At 51.0% G+C, this 13,113-nt stretch overlaps 1 protein-coding gene and 1 long non-coding RNA gene across 2 annotated transcripts in view; one reads left to right on the top strand and one right to left on the bottom strand.

Annotated features, from left to right (window-relative positions):
- Positions 1 to 1,251: 1,251 nt before the first annotated feature.
- SLC32A1 (solute carrier family 32 member 1) lies at positions 1,252 to 11,352 on the bottom strand. The gene is made up of 3 exons (XM_077335404.1): positions 11,221 to 11,352; positions 5,534 to 6,506; positions 1,252 to 3,403 (listed from the first exon to the last, which is right to left on the bottom strand). Exons 2-3 carry the CDS (start codon positions 5,909 to 5,911, stop codon positions 2,216 to 2,218), a joined length of 1,566 nt encoding a protein of 521 aa, XP_077191519.1. The 5' UTR covers positions 5,912 to 6,506; positions 11,221 to 11,352; the 3' UTR covers positions 1,252 to 2,215.
- The window catches only part of LOC143836282 (uncharacterized), a 49,700-nt gene continuing 44,945 nt past the window's right edge, over positions 8,359 to 13,113 (top strand). The window contains exons 1-2 of the long non-coding RNA XR_013230564.1: positions 8,359 to 10,153; positions 10,403 to 11,634. This is a non-coding gene — a long non-coding RNA (uncharacterized LOC143836282). The remainder of the gene's footprint in view (positions 10,154 to 10,402; positions 11,635 to 13,113) is intronic.

Raw genomic sequence — 13,113 nt, forward strand, 5'->3', positions numbered from 1 at the left:
AGTTGGCTGCTTTACCACTCTGCGCCACAAGAGGCTCTAAAAACTGGGAGGGTCGCATGGGAATAGTAGTCCATGGACATCTAGAGGGCCGCAGTTTGACTACCCCTGCTGCCCAATATTCTGAGCATGTAGATTGTTTGACTGGCTATAAGTTAATTCACCACCTCAGTCAGAGGTTTGCTAGATGATCTTGGGCAAGTCAGCCCTTCTAGGTCTTTGGTATCCAACTTTAAGTTACTACATGTCTACCTGGTGTCTTTCTTGTAAGAATAAGCTATGAGAAAGGTTGCCAAACAAAATGTATGCAATGAATTAATATAAAAATAAATGATGAACTGCAGAACTGAAAACAAAAAAGAGCAAGGAAAGGACTTCTGCTTCTCTACTTGTGCCTTCAGTCAGCCATCCAGGACCTGGCAACAAGACCTATATTTGCTCTCTGTAATGTGTGTGTGCAAAGTGCTATCAAGTCCTAGCCGACTTATGTTTGCCCTGTGTGGTTTTCAAGGGAGGAGACTAACAGGATGGTTTTCCATTGCTTTCTTATGTGTGAAGACCCTGGTATTCTTTGGTAGTCTCCCATCCAGATACTAACTAGGACTGACCCTACTTAGCTTCCAAGAACTGAGAAGAGTAGGTTGGCCTGTGCCACCCCAGTCAGGGCACTCCTTGCTTTGGAATCTCCTTGCTCTAGAAATGTTTGATCTTCTCCTAGGCCTTAGGAGAAGTGGTTCCAAGAAAAAAGAAGGCCTTGCAAATTGATATTAGGAGCCATAGTGGTGGAAAGAGCTATTGCTCCCTGGTTAACCAAACAAATATGAGTGACATACATCTTCCCTTTTGTCTACCTTCTCTACCAAAACATTCACAAGGGGCTAGAGAAAAGCCCAGGAGAACCTTAGATCAACAGTCTTGTGCTTCTGGACTCTATATGTTCTACTGCAGACCAACATAGCTACTCTTTTAAACTAGGATATGAGAGGGAAGGAAGGTATGTTCTTTCAGAAGATGCAGGAACATGTGTGTGTTCTTTATTTTCCTCCTTCATTGAGCCTAGAATACATGAGAGTTTTTCTGGTACATTTCCAATAAGGCCTTGATTAGCTCTCAAGTGGCCAAGAAGGCACCAATTCAAATCATACCATCTGTACTAGGGCAAGAATAATCATGACCTATCTTAAAGCGTTGTTGTTTGGGACAATACAAAAAAGCATCATACAGACACTAAACATTAGGCCCCCTGCAACAAACCATGCCACACATTGTTAATATGGTTTCTCTTTATTGTTTGATATATTTATGTACCACATTATATGTTTAAAGATAGTTTTTTTCTGATATACATTTGTCATCTTAGTTTTTACCACAATTACACCACACATACATTTGAAACAGCTCCACAGATCTGGTATTTGCACAGAATGGAATTTTTTCCCTTGTGTGTGTTTTGTTTTGAATCCAGAATACTTTTCAAATCCAACAACTTGGGTTTTTTTTTCCATTTTTCATGTTGTTGTTTTTGTTGTTATACTAAATTTAGAAATAAAAAGGACCTCATCCAGAACTGAACTGCTAAGCTCTGATTTCAGCTGGAGGCCAGGATCTTAATCAAAATGGGAAGCGCTGGTGTTGGACATGAGTCAGCATGGAAGAATCAAGCAGTCTTCACTGGTGGGTTTTAACTATACAATGTAAACACTACAACTTACGAGGTGCCTCATTGGTCGTTGCTGCCACTTGGTGATGTGATTTAGATCTTGCCTTAGGCTGTGTATTTCCTCCAGTGTCCCAGCATGATGATGAAGAGCAATTGGGCTGCCAGGTATTTCCTCAAGACTGAATTTGCATAACTCTTGCAAAAATATTCCCATGAAAACTCTCATTATTTCCATTTTTTTAACCTCCCTTAAGAAGATTAGAACTTTAAAACTACTGAATAAACAGGATGGGGGAAATATCTCAAATATTTTCCTCTCTGATAATATCTAAATAATACAAAATATATATATATATTTTTATGTCTCCGTTTATTTAAAAAGTCTGCTGGGCAAGTGTTGGAAATTCTGCTTAAGGTTTCTGTGACATTTTGTCGGGTGTAATGAACTAAAAATATGACATTTCTGTTTTATGGAGATGTGCTGATCATTTGGCTATGCAGATATTCAGTGTGAGTCCTTCCCCTCCCCTTGAATGCAACCCAGTTCTGCCCACATTTCTAGTCTTCTGAATTGGTTCTAAAAGCCTCAATGAGGCCTTCTAAAGAGTGTATGAACCCGGACACACTACATATACCACCTATTACAAAAATGGCCACATCGAAGAAGACATGGTGCCACAAGAGCTTCCTCCACAAGAGCTTGAGGTGGAAGAGGCTGGGAAGGAGGAAGCAGAGGCCTGCGCCTGTGAGACTCCCTGTGAGGCCCATCAGAAGGGCAAAGTGGGGGACATAGATGGCCATCAACAATGTGAAAACGACCAGAGCACACCTGAGGGTGAGCCCCCATGATTTGAGCCTCCCATCACCCCCGTAGCAGTTGGGGAAGAAGGCCCTGTTCCCATCCTGGAAGAGGGACCTCTCCAAAACTTCCACAGCTGCAAAGAAAGGCAGCGGGTAGGAAAGCAAGGCTTTGGCCACCAAGAAAATGTTAACAACGGCTCGAATCGTGGACGGCAAGTTGTCTGTGATGACTTCTTTTGTCTCATCAGCCCAGGTCAGGTAGGCTACCAAGGCAAAGAGTCCCTTCAAGATGCAAGCAGCTATGTGAGTCCAATTCATCATACAATGGAACTCCTTGGGGTTCTGCATGTTTCCTTCTAAGGAAGGCAGAAAGATCTGTGAGGTGTAGCTGAAGACAATGATGCCAATGGAGATGGGGAACTTCTTCACATCGATGTAAAACTTGACTTTGTCCCATGCCCAGTCACGGGCTCTGGAGAGACAGTAGGCAATCACCAAAATGTTGATCACAAAATGGGCCAAGGTGCAGAGCAAGCTGAACTTGGAGACAGCCTTGAGGTTCTTCAAGAAAGCACAAGGCAGGAGAGCTGCTGTGGCAATGATGGACCACGATTTCTGGGAGACCGGCAAATTAGGGAAGCTGTTGTACATCAAGTTGCCACTGACCACAACATACAGAATACAGGTCATGACCAACTCTATGATCTGGGCCACATTCACAATCCTGCCCCCAAGTGTGGGAAACCTGGGTGTGCAGCAAGCATTAGCAATGTCCACATAGGAGTCTCTCACCCTGACTGTCTCCCCATCTTCATTCTCTTCATAAAGACAGGCAATAAGGATTTTCCCAGTGTAACAGCAAACCACTGCTGCAAAAATAATTAGAAAGAGTCCTAGGTATCCACCATGAAGAATGGCATAGGGCAGGCCAAGAACAAACATCCCCTAGAAAGAGATAAAATGGAGACTTGTATGGCTCATTTTTATTTAACAGGAACCAGCTCATTCTCCCAATAAGCAGAAGCAAAAAGGAAACAGCAGCTTCTATCCTGTGTAAATAATCAAGTCTTTTAGAAGCAGGTTGCAGGGGAGAAATTATGATGAATTCTACTTTTAACATTACTTATAGCGTAAGGGTTATTCACAAGCATCTTATTCAATCAGAAAAGATGCTTATTTTAAATGAGAATAACGCTCTAATCCTGATACTTTTAAAGGTATATATTTTAAATGATCCCCCCCCAAAAGCATAAATGTTTAATTCCAAAGGTAGAAAAGTTTGAAGTAATCTATGAAGTCTTGGATTAAGTATCAATCAGCATCTTTGTTTTTGCCATCCCTCCTTATGTTTGTAATGAAATCAGTGCAACAATTTTGTGTGCACAAAAAAAGTGGCTGCTAGCAATATTAAAGCTCATCCTGCATGCCACTGTACAACAATGTACAACAATGGGGACATATTTGAATGCCTAAAAATATCTATTCCTTCTCATGGTTTTCTTATATTTGTTTTAAAGAGGGCAGCATCAAGTGAATTCCTGTGCACCTAATAACACATTATACATCTTACATATCTGTATAAATGTTCACCAGGGGAAAGTGCTCCCCCCAGAGATCTGCAATTTGGAAATATATGACTTATTATTGTAATAAATGGGGGAGGGAGGCTTGTTCATTGGGTTCCTTCTCAAAACTATATACTAGTACCTGGCCTGCTATGTAAAGAAACCACTTGAATAGAGTATTCTGGCTTAATTGGTTCCTTGACCATACAGTCAAGTCTTTACAGAAGGCGTATTTAAAAGGTTGAGTGCAAGTTGAATTTAAGATTCCTATAGCTATCGGGAATTGGTATTTAAAATGAAAAGAATGAAGGTTTTTTTTGAAAAAAAATAAGCAAGGTGGAATTTGATTTGGGGTTGGCAATAATTGGGAGGGGGAAAGTTGAATTTAAGATTCCTATAGCTATCGAGAATTGGTATTTAAAATGAAAAGAATGAAGGTTTTTTTTTAAAAAATAAGCAGGTGGAATTTGATTTGGGGTTGGCAATAATTGGGAGGAGAAAATATCAGCAGAGGTCCTTGGGGAATATTGTCTTCCAAGCTCATCTGCAGGAAAGAAAATCAGAAATATGGAAGGGGGGTGCATCTTCTTTGTAGGAATGTATCTTATCACTATTACTTCCTCTGCTTGGAGTATGAAAGGCATTCGATAGAACCAAGCCGGCTTGAATTGTCAGGGTTTTTTTGCCGCAGTTTGCTTCTCTGTAAAATACAGCAACATTTCCCAAACAGCAAAATCACTTCTTTTCGGTTTTCCATTTTAAAACCACAAAATGCCGTTGTATCTACAAAAAGAAGCAAGCCGGGTATTTTAAAGATTTTTTTAAGAAAAACTTTTTCTGGTATTCACGCTCCAAATATCTTTCGCTGAATGAGCAGAAGACAAGGAAAGAACCGGGGAAGGCAGAAGAGGTGGCCCATCTGGGGTGGCCCATCTGTTGCCTTGGCCGCTCTCGAGTTCCCCAGGACCGAACAAATGAATCTGGGAGGACAGGAGCCTTAAATCCTGAAGACATTCGCAGATTCGGAACCATCTCTACGGCTAGGTCTCAGGTGCATACCCAAAACCACAATTTCGGAATGTATCAATCTGGAATAATGGCTGTTGCGTTTCCTAAAACGAATCAGATCATCCCTCCAGGAACAAGCTTGGAATGGGGGCGGGAACCTGGCTGGTCATCCTTTCACCCGAAAGCGAGTATTACGTAATGTTTAGTATGCACCCCACAAACACTTCCCGTCCTTCCTCCGCACGTTCCGAGCGTGGGAGGTTGGACTAGATGACCTAGTGGGGACCCTTCCAACTCCAAGCTTCTAGAATTCTACAGGGTGCCGCTGAAAGGAGACTGAGTCTGAAATCCTTCCCGGAGGGATTCGCTGCCCCAGTGGCGGCGCCCGTGCCCCAAACCACCCTCCCGGCTCCGTGGAAGCGAGCGGCAAAAGGGCGCTTGCTTCCAAGGGAGCCGGGATCGCGCCCCATCGATGCGCGGGCCCTCGAGCGTCGGGGATTACCTGGATGGCGTTGGTGACATTCCAGCCGGCTTCCCAGGCGGTGATCCTGGGCTTCCCTTGGCCGGACAGCTCGGCGCACACGCCCTCGTCCTTGGAGGCCGACGGGGGCAGGGGCCCCGTGCCGTCCCTCTGGTAGTGGATGTCCCCCTCCAAGGGCGGCTCGCCCCCCTCCTCGCTGCCCTCGGATTTCAAGATGTCCATCTGCAGCCCCTGCCGGTGCTCGAAGTCGAGGTCGTCGCAGTGCGCGAAGCCCACCGCCTCCTCGTCCGTCGCCGCCTGGAAGCCCATGCGGGCGAACATGCCGCTGACTTTCGCCTGCGACTTGTGGGAAACCGAGGTGGCCACGTTGGAGATCTTGCTGCGGATGAGCGTCGCCATGATGCTCGGCTCTGGCTCCCTCGCTGGCCGGGCGGAGAGGGACGGAGGGACGGAGGGGGACGGGGGTCCAGCAAAAAACACGCTTTCTCTCTCTCCCCCACACGCACTCACACGCAAAGTTTGGGCAAGGAAAAGCGAGGGGCGCCTCCTCTGCTGCCTGCAGCGGCGTTGGTCGTCTTGGGGGCTCGTCCGAGGCGCTATCTCCACTCCCGGCTAGAACTGGACCTTCTCCTCCGCAGTGTCCCCTGGAGCATGACACCGCTCAGAGGGACCGCCGAGGGGCCTCCATGGGAGCTTCTCCCGGCGGCTAGAGGGTGGGCTCCGGGGGAGGGGGTCCTCAGGCGCCGCTCCGATGCCCAGCTGCCGCTCCCGACGTCTCCCGCTCTCCCCCCTCCCTCCCTCCCTTCCTTCTTCCTCAGCAGCAGAGACGCGGGTGGGTTGTCTCCTCTCCAGCCTCAGCGATGCCAATGCGATGCAGAGGAGCCTGGGGTGGGGGGGGGGAGGGGAGGGGAGGACGAGGGACGAGCGATGATCACCAGATTGCCAACGCAAGCCTTTTGCCGTGCACCACACGTCCCCGTCCCCACGCGTTCAGCTGTTCCGAGGGAAGGGGAGGGGAGGGAAGGGAAGAGAAGGGAAGGGGGGAGGGAAGAGAGAGAAGGTTTGCTGCATTTCTGGGGGAGGTACTGCAAGTCCCCGCCAAAATCGACCGCTCCCCCCCTCCCAACAAGCAACACCCACGCTTCAAAAACACTGCGGATAGTGAGGAGCGGATGGATTGGGGGAGGGGGGCAGGCGGGCCGTGAAGCCCCCCCCCCGCATTTGCTGTCCTCCCCCCAGCGTCTAAGCTTCATTTGCAGAGCCTTTCGACGGGCATCTCTCCCCTCGGGCAAAGCAGAGAGCCTACAGGAATGGTCCCCCAGAAGATGCCCGGGTGCCTTTCGCCTCCTTCCGTTCATGGCTGTGACAATCCCTGCCCCCCCCCCCCCCTCGCCCCGAATTCTTTCGGGCTGCGTTTGAACCAGGCGAGCTGCGCTGGCTTCGTTGTGCTACAGGATGCTGGCACACAGGGCCGGAAAGATGGCGGGCGGCTCGCACCCCCCCCCCCCCCGGCTTCCCTCCGCACTTTATTTTCTGATGTAGCCCTGCCAGTGTATTTTCGTCTACGGTACACGACACACAGGCAGGACGTCTGTGTGCCAAAAAAACGACGTCGATGCGCCAAAATGTAGCAGGGATTCTCACGTCGTCGTTTGCATTTCTTTTGAAAAGGTCATTTCTACCTGCAAACGTCTTTAACCTTCCACAAACGCGTCGGATTTTGATTCCGCAGCATCGGGGGGAACCCGCGCACAATAACGCCGAGGTTTTGGTTACGATTTGGACAGCTCCCGGCCCTAAAAATACTGCAGCAGACCCGGTTGGGTTGCTGTCTGGGCGGAGAAAGGGATGCAGCCTAAAGGCCCGTAGAGCCATCGCCGTTTCTTGTTTGATTGGTTTCTCTGCCCTCCGCACAGGCACGCGCTTGGGCACTCGCGCGCGCACACACATACGCACACTTCTATTAATATGACAATTAAATGATCCTAAAATAGGATCCTTCCTGTAGTAGTGACGTAACCTATTTGCTTATTGCCTGGCTTCATTTGCTGCTCGAGACGTAGTAAAAGCACCGCATCGCCCCCCAAATATTTTAACCCTGGCATCGATTGGAAGGGGACCCCGGTCAAATTTAGCAGGGGGGGGGGTCATGAAAAGCTAGAAGGAAGGGAAAAGAAAGAAGAAAGACGATGTGTAGCTAACACGGGATCTTTTAACTTCAAGAAATTTGCAACCACCCCATGTGACCTTCACCTAATGAAAGTGGTGGGACATTCCTAAAAGCCACCGTTAATCTCATAGGCATTTATTCAGAAGTAACCCCCCCCCCCCTACAAAATGCCTGCAAAGTGAGCAAGCTTGCAGCCCTCCAATACGTGTTTCCATTCCTCTGAAAGACCTCTGAATGTCTTGGACAGAGAGCGCCTCCCAGAAGAGAACGAAGCTCCTAGGAGGACAGGAAGGCCAGCCGTGCTGAAGAGCGGGGACCGCGCAGTGCAGCAAAAGCGGCCTCTGCCCTTCCTTTGAAGGAGGAATTATCACATATCATTGCACAAATAGGTCGAGAAATACAAGCTGCTTTTCCCCCCTCTTTGCTCCATATTTAGAAACCTCCAGCGGGCATCTGTTACAAAGGGGCGATCGCATCGCGCCCAGATTTTAATTTCGATTGCAAACCCTTGATGCAGTCTCAGATTCCGGCTCCTCGTCTGTGTGCGCGCGCCTGTCGCTCACGCACTCCCTCCCCCTCCCCCCCCACATATATAAATATGCAGGTAAATCCGGGATCCAAGTTATTTGAATTTTGCAGATCAGGAAAAATGGGCTGTTCTTAAAACGGCTCGGGGCTTTCTGCTTCCAATGCAATGGCTTCGCAGTCTCTCTGATGCATCGTCTTGATTTACTCACATTGTTACCTAAATGGACCTCTAGGTTCCCGGGAGACCTTAATTTTCCTGGGGGAGAGGAAGGAAGGAAGGAAGGAAGGAAGGAAGGAAGGAAGGAAGGAAGGAAGGAAGGAGGAAGGAAGGTTTCCAAATAAATTTCAAAGGGGAGGGGGGGGGTCAACAGCCGAGTTTCTCTCCTCTCACAAATGCCGAAAGAGACATGTGCGAAAGGTGCGAAAATGTGAGCAATGTGGTTTCGCGCAACTACTTTTGAGCCCCGTTTCGTTTGCATCGCCCAGAGGGGGAAAGGGAACGTCCCGTTTGTTTCCATGACGAGACGAGTCTGGCGGGCAGGGGCTGGAACGTGTGAAATGTCCCCTTGCCAGGAGCCAGAATTGGAGAGGAAGTCGAAGTCTGCTCTTTCCCATCAACTCACCTTCCTCGCGGATGTCGGACGGTGCCGGAGGAGGGGAGAGAGGGACGGGGCCAGACCAAGCAAGGCGCCGGCGACCTCCGTCTGTTTCGACGGGGAGAGGCCAAGGGCGGCCCACCCCACCCCACCTGCCGTCCCTCTTTGAATATTCTAAGAGGGGGAAGCCCCATTGTCTTGGCGAGGCGCGCTTTTGCTCGAGCTTTTTCTCGTAATGACGCGAATGCTCCCCAGCCTCCTCCCCCTCGCCAACGAGCCCTCCCCTCGGCGACCATCCCACCTTCGCCTACTTCCCACGCCCGAGAGAGACTCGCCGACGTGGCCCCTTCCCGTGAGAAAGTGGCTTTGATTTCCCTGCGGGGTTTTTCCAGCGGTTCCTGGACGGGGGGAACGGACCTGCCGTCCCGAGAAACGGAGCCGGAGCTGGGCATGAGAAGCACCTTTTAAAGACGCCCCGGGCTGACTGGCTGGCGCTTGTCCTGCGCCTGTATTGTGCGTGGCTTATGGTGCGTGTGCAATGCCCCGCGGTCTGGAATTCGTTCCGGAGCACCGTCGAAGACGCCCTGAGGGGCAAGACCGCCTGCTCCTAGACGCCTTTGCCTCGTGAATCGAAAACGGTGCAGTCAACTCAGGAGGAGCCTAGTTTCTTCTCCCGGATTCTTATTCATCCTTTGGGCTCTGTGTCCGCTGGAAGCGAGCCTCCCGTCCCTCCGAGATCCGCATTCATGAAGGGCGCCCATCCACGTGCACTGCTGGAACAGGCTCGTCCTTCCTCGCTCGCTTTTCTGCAAGCCGCGCACACTCCAGACAGCCCGAAATATGTCTCGGTCGAATCCGATTCAGCGCCCGTCCCTCTGGAAGTGGGCCCCAATACCCACCGCCCTAGACCCGAAATGTGCTCCTTGGACTGCACTCTGAGGAATGAGGCGCCAGTCTATGTGGAAAGAGCTACTGTTGCCGGTAGCGAGTGCGGAAGCAAACACAGGCCAGCATTCGTTTACCCCGGATTTATTGGGAAGAACTGTGGATACCTGGCGCACGGCCGCGAATGCATATTGAGGTTCGCTAAAAATGGGGAATGACTCGATTCCTAACAACCCCGATTGGACGTAGCAATATCCCGAGCAAAGGTCGTCTGTTCAAGAGCACGATCGCGGGCAGCTTAGAGGGATCAATGGCACGTGTGCAGCAGACAGGCCAATGCTACATTCCTGCTTCTTTGCTTCCAGGCACAGAGTTTAGACCAGAGTTCCGCTAGTTTCTCAAAAGGGGATCGATCCTCTGACCACTCTACGGAGCCCAGAAGTTCGCCTATGGCGTCGGGAGGTAAAAGGAGAAGGGGGCGGGGGGTGGGAGGAACCTGGCCCTTCTCTCGGCGCCTTCTTCCCTTGCCCCAAACCTCGGAATCCCCCTATCTATGTTAGCAAGGAAAGGCCAGCGGGACGATTTAGAGCCCTGGATACTACCTTGCCGTCGCTTTGGTTAATCTCCTTTTTAAATTATAGATATATAAACAGATAGATGATATACATATTAATGGTTTGTCTGTCGAAACTACACTTCTCTGGTTCCCAGGAGAACTCCCTGATTGGGAGTCCAGCAAGATCCGCCGCAAAATCGGGCCGCCTTGAACGCCGCAAGGAGCAGAACTGAGACCCGGGAGAAGGACGAGGGCTGTCGGATCTCGGCCAGCAGCGGCAGCGAAGCCTCCGCTCCGAATGGCTAACATGGGCTCTGCGTTTCACACGTGCTAACCTCCGTCCCCCTCCCGCGATAGGATCACGCATATAGCAGGGAACAAGCGCGCTGAGTACAACCCCCTCCCTTTCCCTCCGGCGGCCACAAAGCTTTGCAATTGTAGATGGGTTCCTTGAGTGACAGGCGCAACACACAAACCTCCCCCCCCTCTCTCCCTCACACACACACACGGAAGTTCCGCCTGAAACCCACTGTAGTACCCCGAAGCCCCACGATCCTTCGCATGGTTACTCCGAGGTAAGTCCTGACTATCCTGAGAGGCCGATCTCAGCAGATCTGGGACGCTGTGCCCCGTCAGCCCTGGATGGGAGACCCCCAAAGAAGCCCCGGGTGGCAGCGCAGGGACAGGCAACGGCAAACCCCCTCTGAACTTCGCATGCCTTGCAAGCCCTGCCCAGGGGCCGGGAGGCAGCCGCGCCTTGGCCAAGCCCTCCTGAGGACCTCTGAAGCGCGGCGAGACTGCAGCCGACACCATTCTCCGCCGCCCAAGGGATGGCGCAGGAGCCGGCCGGTTCAACGGCGCGCACGCAGAAACAAGCCCGGCTCCTAGGAGGGAGCGAAGGCTTGGGACCGAGATCCTGCTGATCCCCCCTTCCACCCCATCCCACCCCACCCCACCCCTCCTTATGGCATACCTGCCTTCGCAGGGAAAGTTTCCTTCTGCCGGTGGCTTCCGGCGTCAGCCGGGAATGACCACCCCGCCCCAAAGTTTTGCCTTGATCCTCCGGACGGTTTCCCGGCTGCCAGAATCCACGGAAAGCGCGGGGGGAGCGGGAGCGGGTGGGGGTGGGGAGAGAAAGAGAGAAGGTGCAGACAGACGGGCAGACACAACCCGGGAGGGTCGGAAGAGATCGCGTTTACTCAGGCTTCATCTTTGTCTGCCGCGCAGGGCTCCGGGATGCTGGCGCGGCGAATGAACGGCCGCACGAGGGCGGAGAATGAATGAATGACTCAATGAACGAGTCGGACGGCGTCGCTCGCGCGCCGGTTTCCCCGTCTAACTTCTAATTATTCCCCGGCAGGAGGTTACAGGGCAACGTTGTTAAAAGGTTAGTGGGTCTCCGGGCGCGCGGACTGTGTGTGTGTGGGTGTGTGTTGTGTGTGTGGCGGCGGCTGCTCCGCAACTGATTCCTGCATGAAGCCAGGCGGGCGAACAAAAGCGCCCTTCTTCGCTTCTCCGCGCGCGTTGCGCTTCGGCGTACCTAGCCTCGGTCCGATCGCCGGCGGCGTTTTGGGGGGAAGCCTAAACCAGGTCAAGGGGAAAGATAGGCCGGGACTCTTCCCCCCGCCCTCCCCGGAATGCGCGTTCCGCAGATCAAGCGCGGCTGGCGATTCCTGCGGGGAAACAAGCGCCGCCGCCCGAAGGATCCCGTTTCCAGCGGTGACTCGATCGTTTTCGGCAGGGCAGCGAGACGCGGCCTTCCAAAGACATCCAAGGGGTTAAACGGCTTTGCCCTTATCTCCTCCGAGCAGGCAGGCCGCTGAGCAGCCTGGATTAATCGCTCAGGGAACTCAAGCCCCCCCAGAGGAAACTGGGGAGGAGGAGGGGGGAGGGAATTTGCAGCCAGAATTATTTGACTTGTATTTAGGCTGTTAAATCCTCAATTCCCCCTTGCCTTTTTCATGATTGCATGAAAACGGTCTTCCTTGTAATGGAAGAAATATCAGATTCCCCTTTTCAGCACTATTCTAGTCCTCACCATTGCCACGGAACTCTGAATCATCACAACAGCCCTAAGAGGTAGGTGGGGAGGCAATGACTGATGGGAGCCAAGACCATCTTATTAATTTGGTGGCGGGGTGAAGATCTGTCCCCTGGCTTCCCCACTACAGCATTCCAACCATATGGTTCCCATCACCAAAGGCAATCTAAGACTAGAGAATGCAGATTCAGAATCCTTAACAACTCTGAGAGGTAGGCAGGAAGACAAGGACTGATGGAGGCCAAGATCATTCTGTGAGCTTCCTGGCTGACTTCCCTGGCTTCTCCACTACAGCATTTCAACCAGAGCAGTTCCCATCACCAGGCAGTCTACAGACAAATCAAAGAATAGAGAATCCAGGGTCAAAGTCCTGAGTCCAAGTTGGAACAGTCACCAGTCATAGACTTAATCTCTGCCACTCTTGTTGTGAGGATAAAATGGGGAGCAGAGAACCACAGACGATTCCCTGCTCTGCTTGGTTGTTGGGCGGGATAAGCAGAAATCATCATTGGGAAGCACCAGGACAAACCCCTCTCTCCCTGTCCCATCAGCCAGTTCCAAAGGTACCTTTTAGGGTTAGAAACCAGCATTTGATTCATGGCTTTGATGGGAGTTAAAATAGCCAATGCAACCTTCTTGATCAAGGCAAGGGGCTGGCTTAGATTCTCCTCAGAACTAAAAGGAGTATTGTGAAAATGTTATGGCCTGAAGTTGTCAACTTTTAAAATGCTTCTAGGTGTTTTTTGCTGGTACAGAATCCCCTTTCACACACACACACACACACACACAGTGTTTATGAGTGCTATATTTATAAGAACATGCTTA

The sequence above is a fragment of the Paroedura picta genome, chromosome 4 (assembly GCF_049243985.1).
Source record: "Paroedura picta isolate Pp20150507F chromosome 4, Ppicta_v3.0, whole genome shotgun sequence".
NCBI lineage: Eukaryota > Metazoa > Chordata > Lepidosauria > Squamata > Gekkonidae > Paroedura > Paroedura picta.